This window comes from Garra rufa, chromosome 1, assembly GCF_049309525.1.
Source record: "Garra rufa chromosome 1, GarRuf1.0, whole genome shotgun sequence".
NCBI lineage: Eukaryota > Metazoa > Chordata > Actinopteri > Cypriniformes > Cyprinidae > Garra > Garra rufa.
The window spans coordinates 21,990,791-22,008,261 of record NC_133361.1 but is presented as its reverse complement, the minus strand read 5'-3'; the positions used below and the strand labels follow the sequence as shown (position 1 = coordinate 22,008,261).

At 32.1% G+C, this 17,471-nt stretch overlaps 1 protein-coding gene across 1 annotated transcript in view; it reads left to right on the top strand.

Moving 5' to 3' along the window:
* The window catches only part of LOC141332288 (TLC domain-containing protein 4-B), a 41,343-nt gene extending 25,717 nt beyond the window's left edge, over window positions 1-15,626 (top strand). Inside the window, exons 4-7 of the mRNA XM_073837423.1 lie at window positions 7,737-7,795; window positions 7,915-8,009; window positions 10,994-11,067; window positions 11,148-15,626. Coding sequence (XP_073693524.1) covers window positions 7,737-7,795; window positions 7,915-8,009; window positions 10,994-11,067; window positions 11,148-11,478 — 559 coding nt within the window. The 3' untranslated portion in view covers window positions 11,479-15,626. The remainder of the gene's footprint in view (window positions 1-7,736; window positions 7,796-7,914; window positions 8,010-10,993; window positions 11,068-11,147) is intronic.
* The last annotated feature ends 1,845 nt before the right edge of the window (window positions 15,627-17,471 follow it).

Here is a 17,471-nt window from a genome sequence, read left to right as displayed (position 1 = left end):
TTTACTCCAGTCTCGCCTGAAGAGTTACACTCCACAGAGCCTTTCAAACTTTCAAGCTGATCTCTTTGTGTTTTATGGAAATGACTGCATACTCCGTCATCAATCCTTACGCTATAATGGCTTTCATTAGACATTAGACTCGTCTTATTGTCTGAATCTTGTCTCTAAAACTAACCTGTTTGTCCATAGTGAACTGAATGAGATCAAAGGTGAAGAAACTTGCTTAGGTGTGTCCGTTTGAAGGCTAATACCACATCTGTCTGTCTTTTTTTTTTTTTTTAAACCAGTGAGTTATCTGTACTCAGGTAAGAATAAAATAACATGATAATTGTGGGTTAAAGGTACTGTCAGAATGACATGCTCCACGTTAAAACCATACTGACAGATCACAAACCAAAAAAAAAAAGATTAGATAACAGGGCACATTTAAATTATTTTCTGAGGAATTTTAATTATTATTAAGTTAGAATTATTAAGTTATAATGTAATGATTCTGCTGTCTTATTTTTTTCCTGCCAAGTTATGTCAAGGTTATGTACTTAAGGCTACAACAGTGCTATTTTAGTATCATTGATAGACGATTATAGTTATTGTTGATATTTTCCATTAGATTTTAGATTTTAATTTGATTAATTCGATTTTTTTTGTATCTCACAATTCTGGGAAAAAGTCAGAATTGTGAGATATACAGACAATTCTGACTTTTTTTCTCAGAACTGCGAGTTAGTTTATATCATGCAATTCTAAGAAAAAAGTTACAATTGCGAGTGACTTTTTTCAGAATTGAGAGTTTATTTCTTAGAATTCTGGCTTTATAACTTGCAATTGCGAGTTTATATGTCACAATTCTGAGAAAAATTGTGAGATATTGTGAGACAGTTTTGACTTTTTTCTTAGAATTGCGTGACAAATAAAATTGCGAGAAATGAAGTCAGAATTGTACGATAACTCACAATTCTGACTTTTTTTCAGAATTTTGAGTTTAAATTCTCACAATTCTGACTTAATAACTATAAAGTCAGAATTGTGAGATATAAACGTGCAATTCTAAGAAAAAAGTCACAATTGCGAGATATAATCTTGCAGTTAAAAAAAAAAAACTCACAATTGCGAGTTTATATCTCGCAATTCTGGCTTAATTTCTCAGAAATGTGTGTTTATTTCTCAGAATTCTGACTTTATAACTTGCAATTGCGAAGTTATATCTCACAATTTGGAGAAAAAAAGAATTGCAAGATGGTAACTCGCAATTGGGAAAAAGTCAAAATTGTGACAAACAATTGCGAGAAACAGTCAGAATTGCAAGGTAAAAACTCACAATTCTAACTTTTTCAGAGTTGCAAGACATAACCTCACTTCTAAAAATAAACTCACAGTTTTGAGAAAAAATTCACATTGTGAGTTTATATCTTGCAATTCTGGCTTAGTTTCTCAGAATTGTGAGTTTATTTCTCAGAATTCTGACTTTATAACTTGCAACTGCGAAGTTATATCTCACAATTTGAAGGAAAAAAATCAGAATTGCGAGTAGGGCTGGGCGGTATACCTTTTCATACCGAATACCGGTGTTTTTTTTTTTAAATGATATTCATTTTTCATATACCCCAATACCGGTGAGTGTGTGCGTACAAAGCGCTGGGAACACGTATGTTGACGCAAACAGAAACCGCAGCTTGCACGTGCTTGTCTGAAGCAACACATCTGAGGTGTGGACGTATTTCAGTATATCTGAGAAAGACCCAGGGTTAGCGATTTGCAAAACTTGTAATGCCGAAATTTCAAGAGGGGGTGTGTCTGCAGTGATGACTAGAGCAGAGATCGGCGCATTGTGCGCAGACAGATGTAGCTTTCAGTGAGAGAAAAACAATGGCTTTACGTTGGTGTTACGTCGCAATATTTTAAAGATATGTCTTTTCTATATACTGTATTTTTATTAATATTTATGTTTTAAAGCCAATGGATATCACACAAGCAACGTGGAAACTGATCAATATGTTAAAGTGAAAGTAAAAACTGACTTTCAGCATCTGATGTGCATTCTTTCAGACAATGAGAGACGATTATACTTCATATGCTGATATTAATTTAGTCCCTTAATATTTTTCTTGTGCCCCGAACATGGTGGGAAAAAAATAAAAAAGAAACGTATTTTGTGTAAGGTTTGTTTTTGAAAGTATTAAATAAAGCTCTTAATTTTCATTGATGACTGCAGTGTTATTAGGCGGTTATGAAAGTCATAATTATGATTTCAGGTGGTCTAAAATGTGGGGACTGAAAGACCAGAATTGCGATGAAACTTCAAAAGGCTATCCATTGAATAAATATGAGCGCTGCACGTTTCAAAATCATTTGTTGCGCTACTTTGTATACTACCATTCTGACAGCGCCTCCTGCTGGAAGAGAAACGCGTAGACTTGTAAATGTGAACTTGTGAAGAATGCACAATAAAGTGTTGTGTATTTTGACTGCAAATCATGAATTCTGATTTCTTCACCTCATTACAATTATGAGTGCCACTGTCACTTCTTTGTGACAAACAGCATTTTGTGAGACAATTCAAACCTGGGTTAATACTAGTCCGGTCAATGTAAGCCAATATACTGCAGTAATTAGTCTCTAATTTATTAGGAAATGTGGTTAACACCTAGTCATGCATGAAAAAAAAAAACCCGTCATATACCGTGATACCGTATAATTTTGAAAAATACCGTGATATAAATTTTTGGTCATACCGCCCAGCTCTAATTGCGAGCTTCCATAGAAGTTTTGCTTTGGCAACTAGCTGAAATAAAATACGTTTGTTTTTGTTAATTAAGTTTATTTCAGTTTTGAAGTAACAGATAGACATAGACAGATGACCAAGACCACATGCAGACCCATGCAAAACACCAGATATACTTTTGCATCCAAGAAAGTGCATGATTTCTGTTTACAGATGGACAAATGCGGTCTATTAAAGTGAAGTCTTTCTTATTTTCTCCAAATTGTTTAGTAAGAAGTATCCTAAATATAGAACCACTTGCACATGTAAGACTTCATATTCCAGGTGTAAAATCTTGCATTGACGCTGAGCGGGCAGTGAGAGTTGAGAGTTGAGAGGTCAGTAAAGGTGACAGCGGAGTCACGCTGAGTGTAACTGAGCTTCCTGTGTAAGAGAGGCCGCTGGAGCTCGTATTGAGATTGTGTTTCACACACCTCCTCTGCTACAGGACACCTGCGACCGCCATGTATCAGTTCCCCGATCGCTTTACAGGGTCACAGGGAGAAACACATCTCAGGGACACACATACTGTATAACGCTGCCTTGTTATCTGTTCACCAAGATATTCATCTTCCATATGGCGAGCGCACGGGTTTGTTTAGAGATTTCAACTCTCAAATGACCCCGTCAACTGCACTTGAATGTATTTTCGTGAAAACAAACCATTCATGCTGTCTCGGGCAGGGTTTTGTGGATGATTTTATTTTTACATGTAGTGCTACTATATACTGTTTGAGCATCAGGAACGATTGTTTATTAGTTTATGTGGCTTTTTTGTTCTGAATAGTGTCTTACTTAATTCTGGTCCTTGTTCAAAAGGACCTATTAGAGCATCTTTTAGTGTTTTAGGGCTCTATCATTTCTGTGACGCAGAAAACGCAAACAGAATCTACACTCTTAAAAATAAAGATTCTTTATTGGCATCAATGGTTCTATGAAGAACCTTGAACATCCATGGAACCTTTCAAATGCCTAAAAGGTTCTTTATAGTCAAAAAGGTTCTTTAGATTTTTAAAATGTAATGTATTTCTTCAAAATGGTTCTTTAAGGAACTGTTCACTGAAAGGTTCTTTGGGGAACCAAAAATGGTTCTTCTATGGCATCACTGCAAAAACACCCTTTTGGAACCTTTATTTTTAAGAGTGTGGTCATTAAAATGGAATTTACTGTATGACGCAGAAAGTCTTGGAATTTGGCAAAAGTTCGGATGAGTAAATCAAAAGTAGTGCTGTACACTTAACAAGCCATTAGCAGAATCTGTAAAATGTGACGTCACAATTTACAAGCCCCGCCCACGACTGTTGACAGACACTGCCATATTAGCAGTGGGTAAACCACACACAATCTGCCATGTTTATCTTCACGTTAGAGTATTTAAAAGCAGCATTCAAGTAAGAAATGTCATCTTATTAAAGCTATAGAGCCAGAGCAGTGAGTGATTTTCTGTTTATATTTTATTGTTTGGCTCATATTAACAGCGTAGACACCAGTACAGGTACTGCATATTAAGCTGCTGTCACGTTATTCACAGATCTAATAAAAACGTGATTTCTTTCCCAGCTGTTTACCTTCACACACATAACCGACTGTGTTTTTGTAACTTCTGCGTGTTTTTACCATAAACTTGTGCGTGTTTGATAGTTTAAGCGCAGTAAGACATGAAAGAGAAGCGCAAAGTTTCAGCACGATAGACATGATAATCAAAACCAAACATGTTTTTTGTCAAGGTGTCTGAGATACAAGCTGTAAAAGCACAGCTCTATTCTGAAAAAGGGGGCAGGAGCAGCAGCTCATTTGCATTTAAAGGGACATGCACGATAACAGCGTGTTTCTGCTTCCACTCAAAATAGACATTTTCAAAATTATAAAATGAATGATCTGTGGGGTATTTTGAGCTGAAACTTCACAGACACATTGTAGGGACATTTGAGATTTATGTTACATTTTGTAAAAAGGGGCATAGTAGGTGCCATTTAATCAAATTGCAATATGGACTAGTATCTGTGAATATTAAAGCGTAAAAGGACTGCTATTTAAATATGTAAATATGAAGTCTGGGTAACACTTTACAATAAGAGTACATGAATAATCATCTAAATTAATACTTAATTCATCACATAATGATTATTCAAGGCGTTAACTAATTATGAACTAACAAAGACTACAACTAGAGTCATACAGATTCATGCATGAATAACGGCAGCTTTACACGTTAGTACATGTTTGATAGTTAATGCATTAAGTAACATTTATGGGTAAACTAAATCAAACTGCCTTTTTAAGAAGGAATAAGAAATATTCTGACTTTAAAAATGTATTTAAACAATTTAATACTAATCATAATTTAAGAATTTGACATCTTCAGCTTTGTCAGAAACATTGTTGGGTGGCAAAGAATTAGTTGATCCTCCTCATCAAGTGTAGAAAATACTAAATACTCTGACTGATCTTGTCTGTTTTATGTTCTTCTCTTTCTCTTTAAACTCGCCCTATTGTGACTTATACACAGATAAAAACCCAAAACCCACAAAGAACATTTGTAGAACAATTCCTAAAGAAATGCTCATAACTTTCCACACACAAAAAAAAGATGCAAATGCAGATGCAAACATGATTCGGTTTACAAACGCAGACAACATTCAGCATTACCGTAACAACAAACCTTACGTGCAGAGCAAATGCCTAGAGTGTGCCACTAATGAGCGTCCTACCAGAAACAAACCTTACATACTGTAGTCACAGGAAGAAAAGACATTATGACTAACCATAAATGAATCATACAAAATATTAGTGTTATTGGTCTATTTTCTATGTTTTATTTAACAGATCTGTCTAAATAATGGCACTAATACTTTTAACAAACAATATTTTAATCATTTCAAATAAACGGACTATAGTAGGTTTGTTTCTGGTTTGTTTTCTTTGTGAATGAATGCGCGATTCTTTTTAAATACACACAGTATCACCGTAACTGAAAGGTATGGAAGTCCGTTTCCGCCACAGAATAAAACATTTTAAAAAGTTAATTGTGAATTTATATCTCGAATGACAAGATTTAAATTAACATATAAACTCTTGACTGAATTTCGCCTTTTTTTTACGATTCTGGGTTTACATCTGGCAGTTCTGAGTTTATATTTTGCAATTTTCTCAGAATTGCAAGGGAAAAAGTCAGAATTGTGAGATTATAATCTCAGCATTGAAAGCTTAACTAGAATAAATTTTGACACAAATTTATTACTATTGTAAAGTAGAATGTACAATAAGGTTTCATTAGCTAACATTTCTTAATTTAGTTAGCATAAACTAAGAATTAACAACTACAGCATTTAATAATCTTAGTTAATATTAATTTTAGCATTTACTAATGCATTATTAAAATCAAAAGTTGTGTTAGTTAACATTGGTTAATGCACTGTGTGCTAACATGAACTAACATTTAACAAAATTAAGTATAAATTAATGTTAAAACACAATATAATTTAATTTAATTGTTATTTGAGTAAAGTTTTAAATTTGTACAGTACAGTTTTTATTTAACTTTTAGGTACAGCACATTGTAGCACTATACAGTGTTAATGTTCAAACTGTGTATTTACAGTGGCTAAAACAATAAATAGCTGTAGTTGAATAGTGAGGCCTACTACACTACTGTATTTTAATGCTGGTCATTTCGGTGGTACTTAAAGAGCCAAATATTTTCTGAGGTGATACTTGGTATAAAAAAGTTTGAGAACCACTGAACTAACATTAACAAAGATTATTAAATTCTGTAATAAATGTATTGTTTGTTGTTCGTTCAGGTTAGTTAATACATTAACTAATGTTAACAAATGGCATTTTATTGTGTTAGCATAAAAATATTAATAATAATAAATACAGTTAATAATACATACATTCTAGAAACATTTCTATAAGTGTCTAAAGTGTCATTTTCAAAAAATCTTTTTTAACTAAATTTAGAATTTTGTAATTTCGAATATTACTGTATCTTTGAGTATCACAAATGTACTGTTTTCTTGGGCTTGTGTCATTTATTTATTTAGAAAGCCACAGTATTATTTATCATTTATCATTGATATTCTATTATAGTGTTTTTTAATATTTTGGTTTTCATGCATATAGCCATTGTTGCTGATATGGCAATAAATAAGTAAATATAGTTTTAATCTGTTTTTATTTTTATAGTTGTAGTCATTGTTCAAACATAATTTAAGGAATATCATACAATATCACAATTTTTCGTCCATGTTTTAACTTAAACAGTAAACCTTTGCTAAAACTAAAAGGAATTGTTCACACATTTCATTTGATTACATTTTTTGTACGTTTAATGAATAAATTTATTACCATTTTTGATTATAAATTTACTGTATTAAATGATAAAACACAGAATAAAAAAAAAAATGTTGGTAACACTTTACAGTAAGGTGTAATTTGTTAACATTAGTAAATGTATTAACTAACATAAATGAGCAATGAACAATACAATTGCTATTTATTAATCTTTCTTCATGTTAGTTAATAAAAATCCAGCCGTTCATTTTGAATAGATTACTATATTTTTCAAATGCATGAAACTGATTTGATATCAGACAGTTCAAAAGTTCACAACACCATTTTTTTTTTTTTTTACAAATCCATGTTCAGCCAGATAAAATGAATGCAGTATTGTTTCATGGGAATATGACTTTATTGTGTCACATCGGTTGTACATCTGGCAGTGTTGACAGTGGCGTGCTGCCAGTGACAGTAGAGTAATAAATGGCTTCAGTCAGAAACAGCAGCACTCCCTCATGCTTTGTGTCTGCTTTGGGTTTCCATCTGCAGGTTAACTGGGTGGTGACGCTTTCAGAAACAAGCAGTTCATGTTAAACTTGTTAAGTCCAAATGCTTGCATTGCTGACTGTCTGCATTTCTCACACTGTTGTTTTTGCCTTTTGTTGAGCTATATCCTTTTTTTGTCTTTCCTCAGGGGTGATCCTAACATGGTTAAGCTCAATGTGGCCATCACCTGTGGATACTTGTTCTATGGTATGAATCATTGTTTTATTACGGACGTTTAAGCACAGATTACACATAGCTCTTTTCAGGTTTGTCTACATTATTTTTAACTCTCTTGTTTTCTCTTCCGTCATCTCTTCTTCTCCCAGACCTGGTGCTACTAGCTTGTAACTGGAGTACCATGGGTGACGTCTTTTTTGTCTGTCACCATTTGGCGGCGCTGTATGCTTATGGATTTGTGCTGGTAAGTCCCTAGAAATGCAAAGGACATAAAAGGCCCTTGATACTGTGGATATTTCCTATAAATAGGGATTAAAAAAAAAAAACTTTTTTTTATAGACAGTTCTTAGGTGTCATACATACTTAACATAAACATTTCTTTAAGTGTCTAAAGCGTCATTTTCAAAAAATTCATTTTTTATTTAAATTTAGAATTTTGTCATTTTGAATATTACTGTAACTTTGAATATTAAACATTTGCCGTTTTCCTGGGCTTGTCATTTAACTAATAAGTTACAGTATTATTTTAGTATCATTGAGATTCTATTATAGCGTTTTTTAAAATATTTTGGTTTTCATAAATATAGCCATTGTTGCTGATATGGCTATAAATGAACAAATATATTTTGAATCAGTTATTTTTAATAGTTCTAGTCATTTTGTTTTGTTTTTGTAATTTTGAGTTCTTTTATATTTATATTTTCTAAATGTCTATATAGTTTTAGTTTTTGTTATTTTAATACATTCAGTTAAACTAAATTAAATGAGAAATTTGGCCTTTGCCAACTTGCTGAAATTTATTTATTTATTATTATTATTATTATTATTATTCGTTTTTATTTCATTTTGATTAACATTTATATTATTTTATGCTTTTAATGATTTTTGCAATTTTGAATATTACCTTTGAATTTAGTGGAAGTTTAGTAAAGTTAGTTACAGTATTATTTTAGTATAATTGAGATTCTATGATAGTGTGTTAATATTTGTATCTTTTTTTTTTTTTGTTATTTTGTATAGTTTTTTGTTGTTGTTGTTGTTGTTTAGTAGTTTTTATATTTATATTTTCTATATGTCTATATATTTTTTATTGTTTTTATTTAAGTTTGAGATAGTTTAGTACATTCAGTTGAACTAAATTAAAATGAGAAATTTTGCCTTGGCAACTTGCTGAAATTGTTTTTATTTATTTATTTATTTAGTATTTTTTTAGGTTTTATTTTAGTTAATGTTTATATTATTTTGTAGTAACAAAACTGTTTTAATTTTAGTTTTTTGTTAACTATAAAAAGCCTAGTTAGTTAGACAGACATATTGTGTCATTTATTTATTTTAGTAAGTTAGTTACAGTATTATTTTAGTATAATTGAGATTCTATGATAGTGTGTATTAATATTTGTATCTTTTTTTGTTATTTTGTATAGTTTTTTGTTGTTGTTGTTTAGTAGTTTTTATATTTATATTTTCTATATGTCTATATATTTTTTATTGTTTTTATTTAAGTTTGAGCTAGTTTAGTACATTCAGTTGAACTAAATTGAAATGAGAAATTTTGCCTTGGCAACTTGAAATTATTTTTATTTATTTATTTATTTAGTGTTTTTTTTTTTTAGGTTTTATTTTAGTTAATGTTTATTATTTTGTAGTAACAAAACTGTTTTAATTTTAGTTTTTTGTTAACTATAAAAAGCCTAGTTAGTTAGTTAGACAGACATATTGTGTCATTTATTTATTTTAGTAAGTTAGTTACAGTATTATTTTAGTATAATTGAGATTCTATAATAGTGTGTATTAATATTTTTAGTTTTTTTTTGTTATTTTGTATAGTTTTTTTTGTTGTTGTTGTTGTTTAGTAGTTTTTATATTTATATTTTCTACATGTCTATATATTTCTTATTGTTTTAGCTAGTTTAGTACATTCAGTTGAACTAAATTAAAATGAGAAATTTTGCCTTGGCAACTTGAAATTATTTTTATTTATTTATTTATTTAGTGTTTTTTTTTTAGGTTTTATTTTAGTTAATGTTTATTATTTTGTAGTAACAAAACTGTTTTAATTTTAGTTTTTTGTTAACTATAAAAAGCCTAGTTAGTTAGTTAGACAGACATATTGTGTCATTTATTTATTTTAGTAAGTTAGTTACAGTATTATTTTAGTATAATTGAGATTCTATAATAGTGTGTATTAATATTTTTAGTTTTTTTTTGTTATTTTGTATAGTTTTTTTTTTGTTGTTGTTGTTTAGTAGTTTTTATATTTATATTTTCTACATGTCTATATATTTCTTATTGTTTTAGCTAGTTTAGTACATTCAGTTGAACTAAATTAAAATGAGAAATTTTGCCTTGGCAACTTGAAATTATTTTTATTTGTTTATTTAGTATTTATTTAGGTTTTATTTTAGGTAATGTTTAGATTATTTTGTATTAACAAAACTGTTTTAATTTTAGTTTTTAGTTAATTATATGTGCCTAGTTAGTTAGTTAGTTAGTTAGTTAGTTAGTTAGTTAGTTAGTTAGTTAGTTAGTTAGTTAGTTAGACATGTTGGTTATACCACCCTGACTCTGGTTTGGCTGATAATGGCTTTTCAAATATTAATACTAATGTTTCACTACTTGTTTTTAATTATTTTGAATAACAATCTAAATTAAATAAATGATGATACTAATAATAATAAAAAATGTTTTCAAAAATGCTTTTAATTAAACTTTTTTTCAGCGATTTTGGATATTGCCTTTGAATATCACAAATTGCTTGTTTTCTTGGGCTTGTGTCATTTATTTATTTAGTAGGTATTATTGTAGCATTATTGAGATTATATGATAGTGTGTATTAATATTTTAAATCAGTTTTTATTTTTTATTTTTATAGTTTTGTTTTTGTCATATTTTTCTATATGTCTATATAGGTTTTTTTCTTTTAAGTTTTTAGTAATTTTAGTACATCTAGATTAAAATGAAAAATGTTGCTTTGGCAACTTGCGGAAATTATTATTTATTATTATTTATTATTTTAGTTAACGTATATATTATTTTGCAGTAACAAAACTTGATTACTGCTTTAGAAATTCATCACCGTTTTAGGATGGTTACAACACGTAAAAAAATCCCAATTATTATGTAAAATATCAAATAAATTCATAAAATGAAAACAAGTTCCTCATAGGAGAGGTATTCAGACAAGTGTCTGTCTATATGATCTACATGTTTTATTTTTGTGTTTTTCAGTCACGTGGAGTGCTTCCTTATTTTGCGAACTTCCGACTGATTTCAGAATTGTCAACGCCATTTGTGAATCAAAGGTGAGATTCATTTATTCATTTGAGATTTCATTGATCCAAATGCTAAATGTCTCACCTGACCTCTGTTTCTCTCTCGGCAGGTGGTTTTTCGAAGCGTTAGCTTACCCTCGTACTCACCAGCTGGTAGTCGCCAACGGCGTCGCAATGGCGGTCGTGTTCTTCCTCGTGCGGATCGCCGTGATGCCCCCCTACTGGGCGAAAGTGTTTGGCACCTTCGGTACACCAGCGTTCGAAAGGCTCGGTCTGGCAGCTCAGGTGGCCTGGATCGTGTCCTGCGTTTGTTTGGATATCCTCAACACAATCTGGATGTACAAAATCGCCCGCGGCTGCTACAAGGTCATCACCGGCAAACTAAGAGGAGGTAAAGTGGACTCCAAAAAGAAAAATGACATGAACAACCACACAGACTGAGAATCAAACACAACAACGACAGATTAGATTAGACAGATTCTCAATCAGAATATAGCAACTTCTGAGTCTTTCAATTGCGCTCTGGATGGACGTGCTCTTGGTTGAGAGGAGAGAGTATCATAATCCCAGTGTGGTTTTAACCTCTATGTCATGTGCAGACAAACTAACCCGGTTATGCCTCAAACACAACCAAAGTGCCTCCAAGCACAAGGAGAAGCAATATGAAGCTTGTGACCACGAAAAGTCCATCAGATCTCCATCGCAAGGCCTTATCCAGTCAGCACCCAACCAATCGTTGCTTTGAGAGCCGTGTTTCCTGTGATATTTACACTGATGTGCCTCAGTGGCCTCCAAGTATAAATGTGTATCACTTATTCATCAACTTCATTCAGTCGGCTCTGTGAAACCTCAGATCTACCTCTATCGCCGTGTCAAGCACAAGTGCAGTACCTAACCGTCCCGGAACAAACACCTATGGACTTGAGGAACGTGAGGAACATCTTGAAAAGACAGCTGTTCTAGTTCAGACTTTCAGAACTCATCTTATATTGCACGTCAATCACGCGTTCGCATTTCCAGAAGACATTCTCCATGTGGAAATGAAGTGAAAGGTGGTTTCTAAAGTGAAAACCTGTGTGCATGCTTCAATTCTGACCACATGAGGTCACTTTGCATTAGATCCGAGTAACTGCAGTGGTTCATCTATTTCTCAGGTTCTTGTCTTTCCTAGAGCCCACATGCACAGGTTGTAAACAGTTTTGTTCTCGCCATGCAGATTATTTAAACATTCAAAGCTCGAGGCTTGATGGGAACTGGTGCAAATTCACATCTCACTTCTGTTTTTCCCTGGTTCTGACGTTTTCTTCCTGCCAAAGTCATGGGATTTTTTTTTTCAGCTTCCAGAACGACGTTTAGGCTTTTGTCGTGATTTATGAATGCTGTTGTGATTCTTTTGAATGTCAACCCACGTTGCGGTACAGCGTGTATGTATACGCAAAGACATATGCATTACTTATTCCTGCCAAGTATTTGACAAGAGTAAATCCCTCTGAAGTCAGAGCTAGCGTTTCTCTTTTAAAATTCAGGTACCTTGAAAATGAATGTTATTTTGAATGAGAATGGAAGAAGATTGTGGGAAATGTAGTGTTTTGCCTTGTATCCGTAATTCGAAATAACCAAATCATCCTCCAGGCCTTGAATATGTGAAGCTGTGACAAAAGAAATATACACTACCAGTCAAAAGTTTTTGAACAGTAAGATTTGTAATGTTTTTTCTGCTCACCAAACCTGCATTTATTTGATTCAAAGCACAGCGAAAACAGTAAAATTTTGAAATATTTTTACTATTTAAAATAACTGATTTCTATTAGAATATATTCTAAAATGTAATTTATTTCTGTGATTTCAAAGCTGAATTTTCAGCATCATTCAATGTCACATGATCCTTTAATATTTAAAACGGTTGAGTCAATTTTTAATTTTTCTTAGGATTGCTTGATGAATAGAAAAGGCATTTATCTGAAATAAAAAGCTTTTGTAACATTATACACTACCATTCAGAAGCTTAGGAGTCAGTATAATTTTTTGGAAAGGAATAATGGAAATAGTTTTATTTAGCAAGGATGTTTTAAATTGATATAATGTTACAAAATATTTTTATTTCTATTAAATGCTGTTTTTCTGAACTTCCTGAAAAATTTAAACTCAGCTTTTTTCAACGTAATATTATTAATAATGCAAATCAAAATATTAGAATGATTTCTGAAGGATCATGGGATTAGAATAATTATGCTAAAAATTCAGCTTTGAAATCACAGAAATAAATTAAATATTCAAAAATATTCAAACAGAAATCGGTTATTTTTAATTAGTAAAACAATTTACTGCTTTTTCTGTACTGTGGATCAAATAAATGCAGTCTTAGTGAGTTTTAAAGAACTTCTTCAAAAAGCATGAACTCTTACTGTTCAAAAACTTTTGACTGGCAGTGTACTTGGGAAGGAAATGGCCATTTGGTCATGTAATTATATGTACTTAGAATGTCTGAAATGAGCTAAAATCTTAGCTTTTATGGAAATGCAAAGGAGGTTAGGCTTTATGGTACGACATCAACACAATCGAATGCAATTGTGGCATTGATATTGTAATTTTTGTAATTTGATGAAGTGCTGATCGAAAATCAATAGGAAGTTTATCTACTGGACAAACTGATTGGCGGTACTCAAAATAATAAATTGGCATAAATAGTTACACTACCGTTCAAAAGTTAGGGATCAGTAAGATTTGTAATTTGTAAAGTCTTTTCTGCTCATCAAGGCTGCGTTTAGTTAATTAAAAATACAGAAAAAACTGTAATATTGTGAAATATTATTGCAATTTAAAATTGTGGTTTTCTATGTTAATATGTTCGAAAATAGACTTTATTCCAGTGATGCAAAGCTGAATTTTCAGCATCATTACTCCAGTCTTCAGTGTCACATGATCCTTCAGAAATCATTCTAATATAATCTTGGAACCTGTGGTACTTTTTCAGGATTTTTTGATGAATTAAAAGTTAAAAAGAACATTAAAAAATGCGTTTATTTAAAAAAAAAAATTTGTAAAAATATACACTACCGTTCAAAGTTTGGGATCAGCCACTTTTCTCTTTCGAAAGAAATTAATACTTTTATTCTGCAAGGATGTGTTAAATTAATAGTAAGGATTTAGAAAAGATTATATTTGAATAATTGCTGTTCTTTTGAACTTTTTATTCATTAAAGAATTCCAAAAAATATTAAGAAGCACAACTATTTACAAAATTGATAATAAATCAGCATATTGGAAGGATTTCTGAAGGATCATGTGACACTGAAGACTGAAGTAATGGCTGATGAAAATTCAGCTTTGCATCACAGAAATAAATTAAAATTTAAAGTATATTAAAATAGTAAATTGTAATTTTAAATTGCAATAATATTATGTTTTTTCTGTATTTTTGATCAAATAAATGGAACTTTGATGAGCATAAAAGACTGCTTTGAAAAACATAAATCCTACTGATCCCAAACTATTGAACAGCAGTGTAAATATTAATAAAAACATCATTTCTCGACAGCTATTGATCGTTTTCTGTTGAGCGGTCACTTAAATGTGCCTGTTGCTATATAAGCTACATTTGAGTATACAAAATAACAGTATAGATAGGACTAGTATAAAGCACCTCTAGAGTTAACACAACAGTAATATTAGTACCTCATCTAGCCTCAGATTAGCTTTTACTCTTACATCACTGTGGATTCTAAGGTGGAAAATGTAAGTTAGTAGATGGGATCCCCATATCAAATGTCGTCCCATTAGAGTTTATTGGTACGTTGTTTACAAAGTCCCTTGTAATCATCTATGCTGCACTTGCCTGCTGTCGAAGAGGTTCGACCCTCGTGTAGAGCAGACAGACAGTATCCTAACCCAGACAAAAGTGTTTTTCATGATTACAAGGAGCCCCAAATTGTTTGTCAGTGTTTCAAGCTCATGTGGTTTTAAAAAAAATGAACAGTCGCCAGTTAAATTATATGGATTTATTAAGACGTTTTAAATTGCTTTGGTGCATTGGAGGACCCATATTTGTTTCTGATTATCAATAAGAAGCAATAATCTATAAAAGGGTGACTAGATGGACTTTTCTGCCTGTTCATATGTTTAAACAAGGATTTTTCATTTGTTCTAATGCTGTCAGGGTTTTGTACAGACAGCCTGGTATTCAATGGAATCATTTACCATGTGCAATTTGGTGACTAGCCCAATGCCAGTATTGAAAATCTATGTAAGTGTATATAGTCTTTCAGTCTTGAAGTACAAGTCAAGAAGTCTTTTAAGAAGTGATTATAAGAATACTAAAATGAGCACAGAACTGTTGGATAATTGTCGTTCAGTTCTCCAGTCTCTTGATTTGATTGATTTTATGTTCTTTTTTTTTCTTTTAACACCTTACTGTTGTGGATCCAATCGTCTTTGGAAATTTTAATGTGAAAATCAACACCCAACAGAGGCCTTGGAGCCCCTGTGACTGTACACTTTGAAACCAATGTATGACCACTAATAATATCGTCAGTAGCAGTCAAACATGAGAAATGACAGATTAATAAACTTGAGATTATAAAAAGCCTGAACTGTTTTGTTACTTGTTTTTGTTTAACTTTTTTTGATTGTTATAGCTGAAAGCGACGATTTACGTTACTAATGAAGAGTTATTTTAATACTTTTATTTAGCAAGGATACATTAAATTAATCAAAATTGACAGTAAATAATGTTAAAATGTAACAAGTTTTTTTTTTACGTTTGGTTTATCGAAGAAAAAAAATCTACAATATGAAGCAGCTGAACTGTTTTCAAATTTGATAATACATGTTTCAAATCAGCATATTAGAATGATGTCAGCAGGATCATGTGACACTGAAGACTGGCGTAATGATGCTGAATTTAAACTTTTGAATGGTAATGTACCTTTTACACGTTTATCAGAATCATAAAAAGATTTAAGATTTAATAGTAGAATGGTTTCATGAATAAAATTAGATTTGGTGGGTCAAATTATTCATCCTCATGCTTGCGCTTTCCAAATTTTACACACTTTTTAAAATGTTTTATCATGACATGTATCAGCTTCACAAATTTTTAGCACCTATCTAGCAATGCCTTAGTAACCACCAAAACACCTACACAAACCTCTAGCAACTGCCTAGTAACACCTTAGTAACCAGCTTTACATACCTCTTGTAAATGCCTAGTTACACCTTAGTAACCAGCTTCACAAACCTCTTGTAACTGCCTAGTTACACATTAGTAACCAGTTTCACAAACCTCTTGTAACTGCCTAGCAACACCTTAGAAACCATCAGCTTTGCAAACTTCTAGCAACTGCCTAGAAACACCTCACTAACCACCAGCTTCACAAACTTATAGCAACTACCTAGCAAAACCTTAGTAACCACCAGAACACCTTCACAGACCTCTAGCAACTGCCTAGTAACACCTTAGTAACCACCTTAACAAACCTCTTGTAACTGCCTAGGAACGCCTTAGTAACCAGCTTCACAAACCTGTAGGAACTGCCTATCGGCACCAGAATACATTAGAAACCCTCTGGCAACTGTCTATAAATGCCCTAGTAACTATCAGATTTACAAACTTCTAGCAACTGCCTAGAAACATCTTAATAACAACCAGAACACCTTCACAAACATTTTGTAACGGCCTAGTAACACCTTAGTAACCAGCTTTACAAACCTCTAGAAAATGCCAAGCAGCATCTTAGAAACCACCAAAACACCTAAGAAACCCTCTAGCAACTGCCTAGAAATGCCTTAGTATCCATCAGCTTTGTAAACTTCTAGCAGCTGCCTAGAAACACCTTAGTAACCACCAGCTTCAAAAACTTAGCAACTACCTAGCAAAGACTTAGTAACCACCAGAACACCTTCACAAGACACCTAAGAAACCCTCTAGCAACTGCCTAGAAATGCCTTAGTAACCATTAGCTTTGCAAACGTCTAGCAACTACCTAGCAAAGCCTTAGTAACCACCAGAGCACCTTCCAAAACCTCTGGCAACTGCATAGCAACACCTTAGTAACCAAATCAGCATATCAGAATGATTATTGAAGGATCATGTGAAAATGAAGACTGGAGTAAAGATGCTGAATGTAAACTTTTCAATGGTAATGTACTTTTTACACCTTTTAAATAGTAGAATGATTCCATGAATGAAATGCTTTAGATTTAGTGAGTCAAAGTCATATTCTTGTTTGCGCTTTTCTCATTTTACACACTTTTTGAAACGCTTTATTATAATGACATGTTTTGATATGTTCATAAATCTACTGGAAGTTTGTTTAATGTCGGCTTAAGTAGATATTTGACTCTTGAAGTGAATGTTTGGACTATTTAGCTGGCTGTTTGTACATTCAGGGCACTTTTCTGTTGGCAGAACCATTAGCAAATGGCAGTTTGCTAAT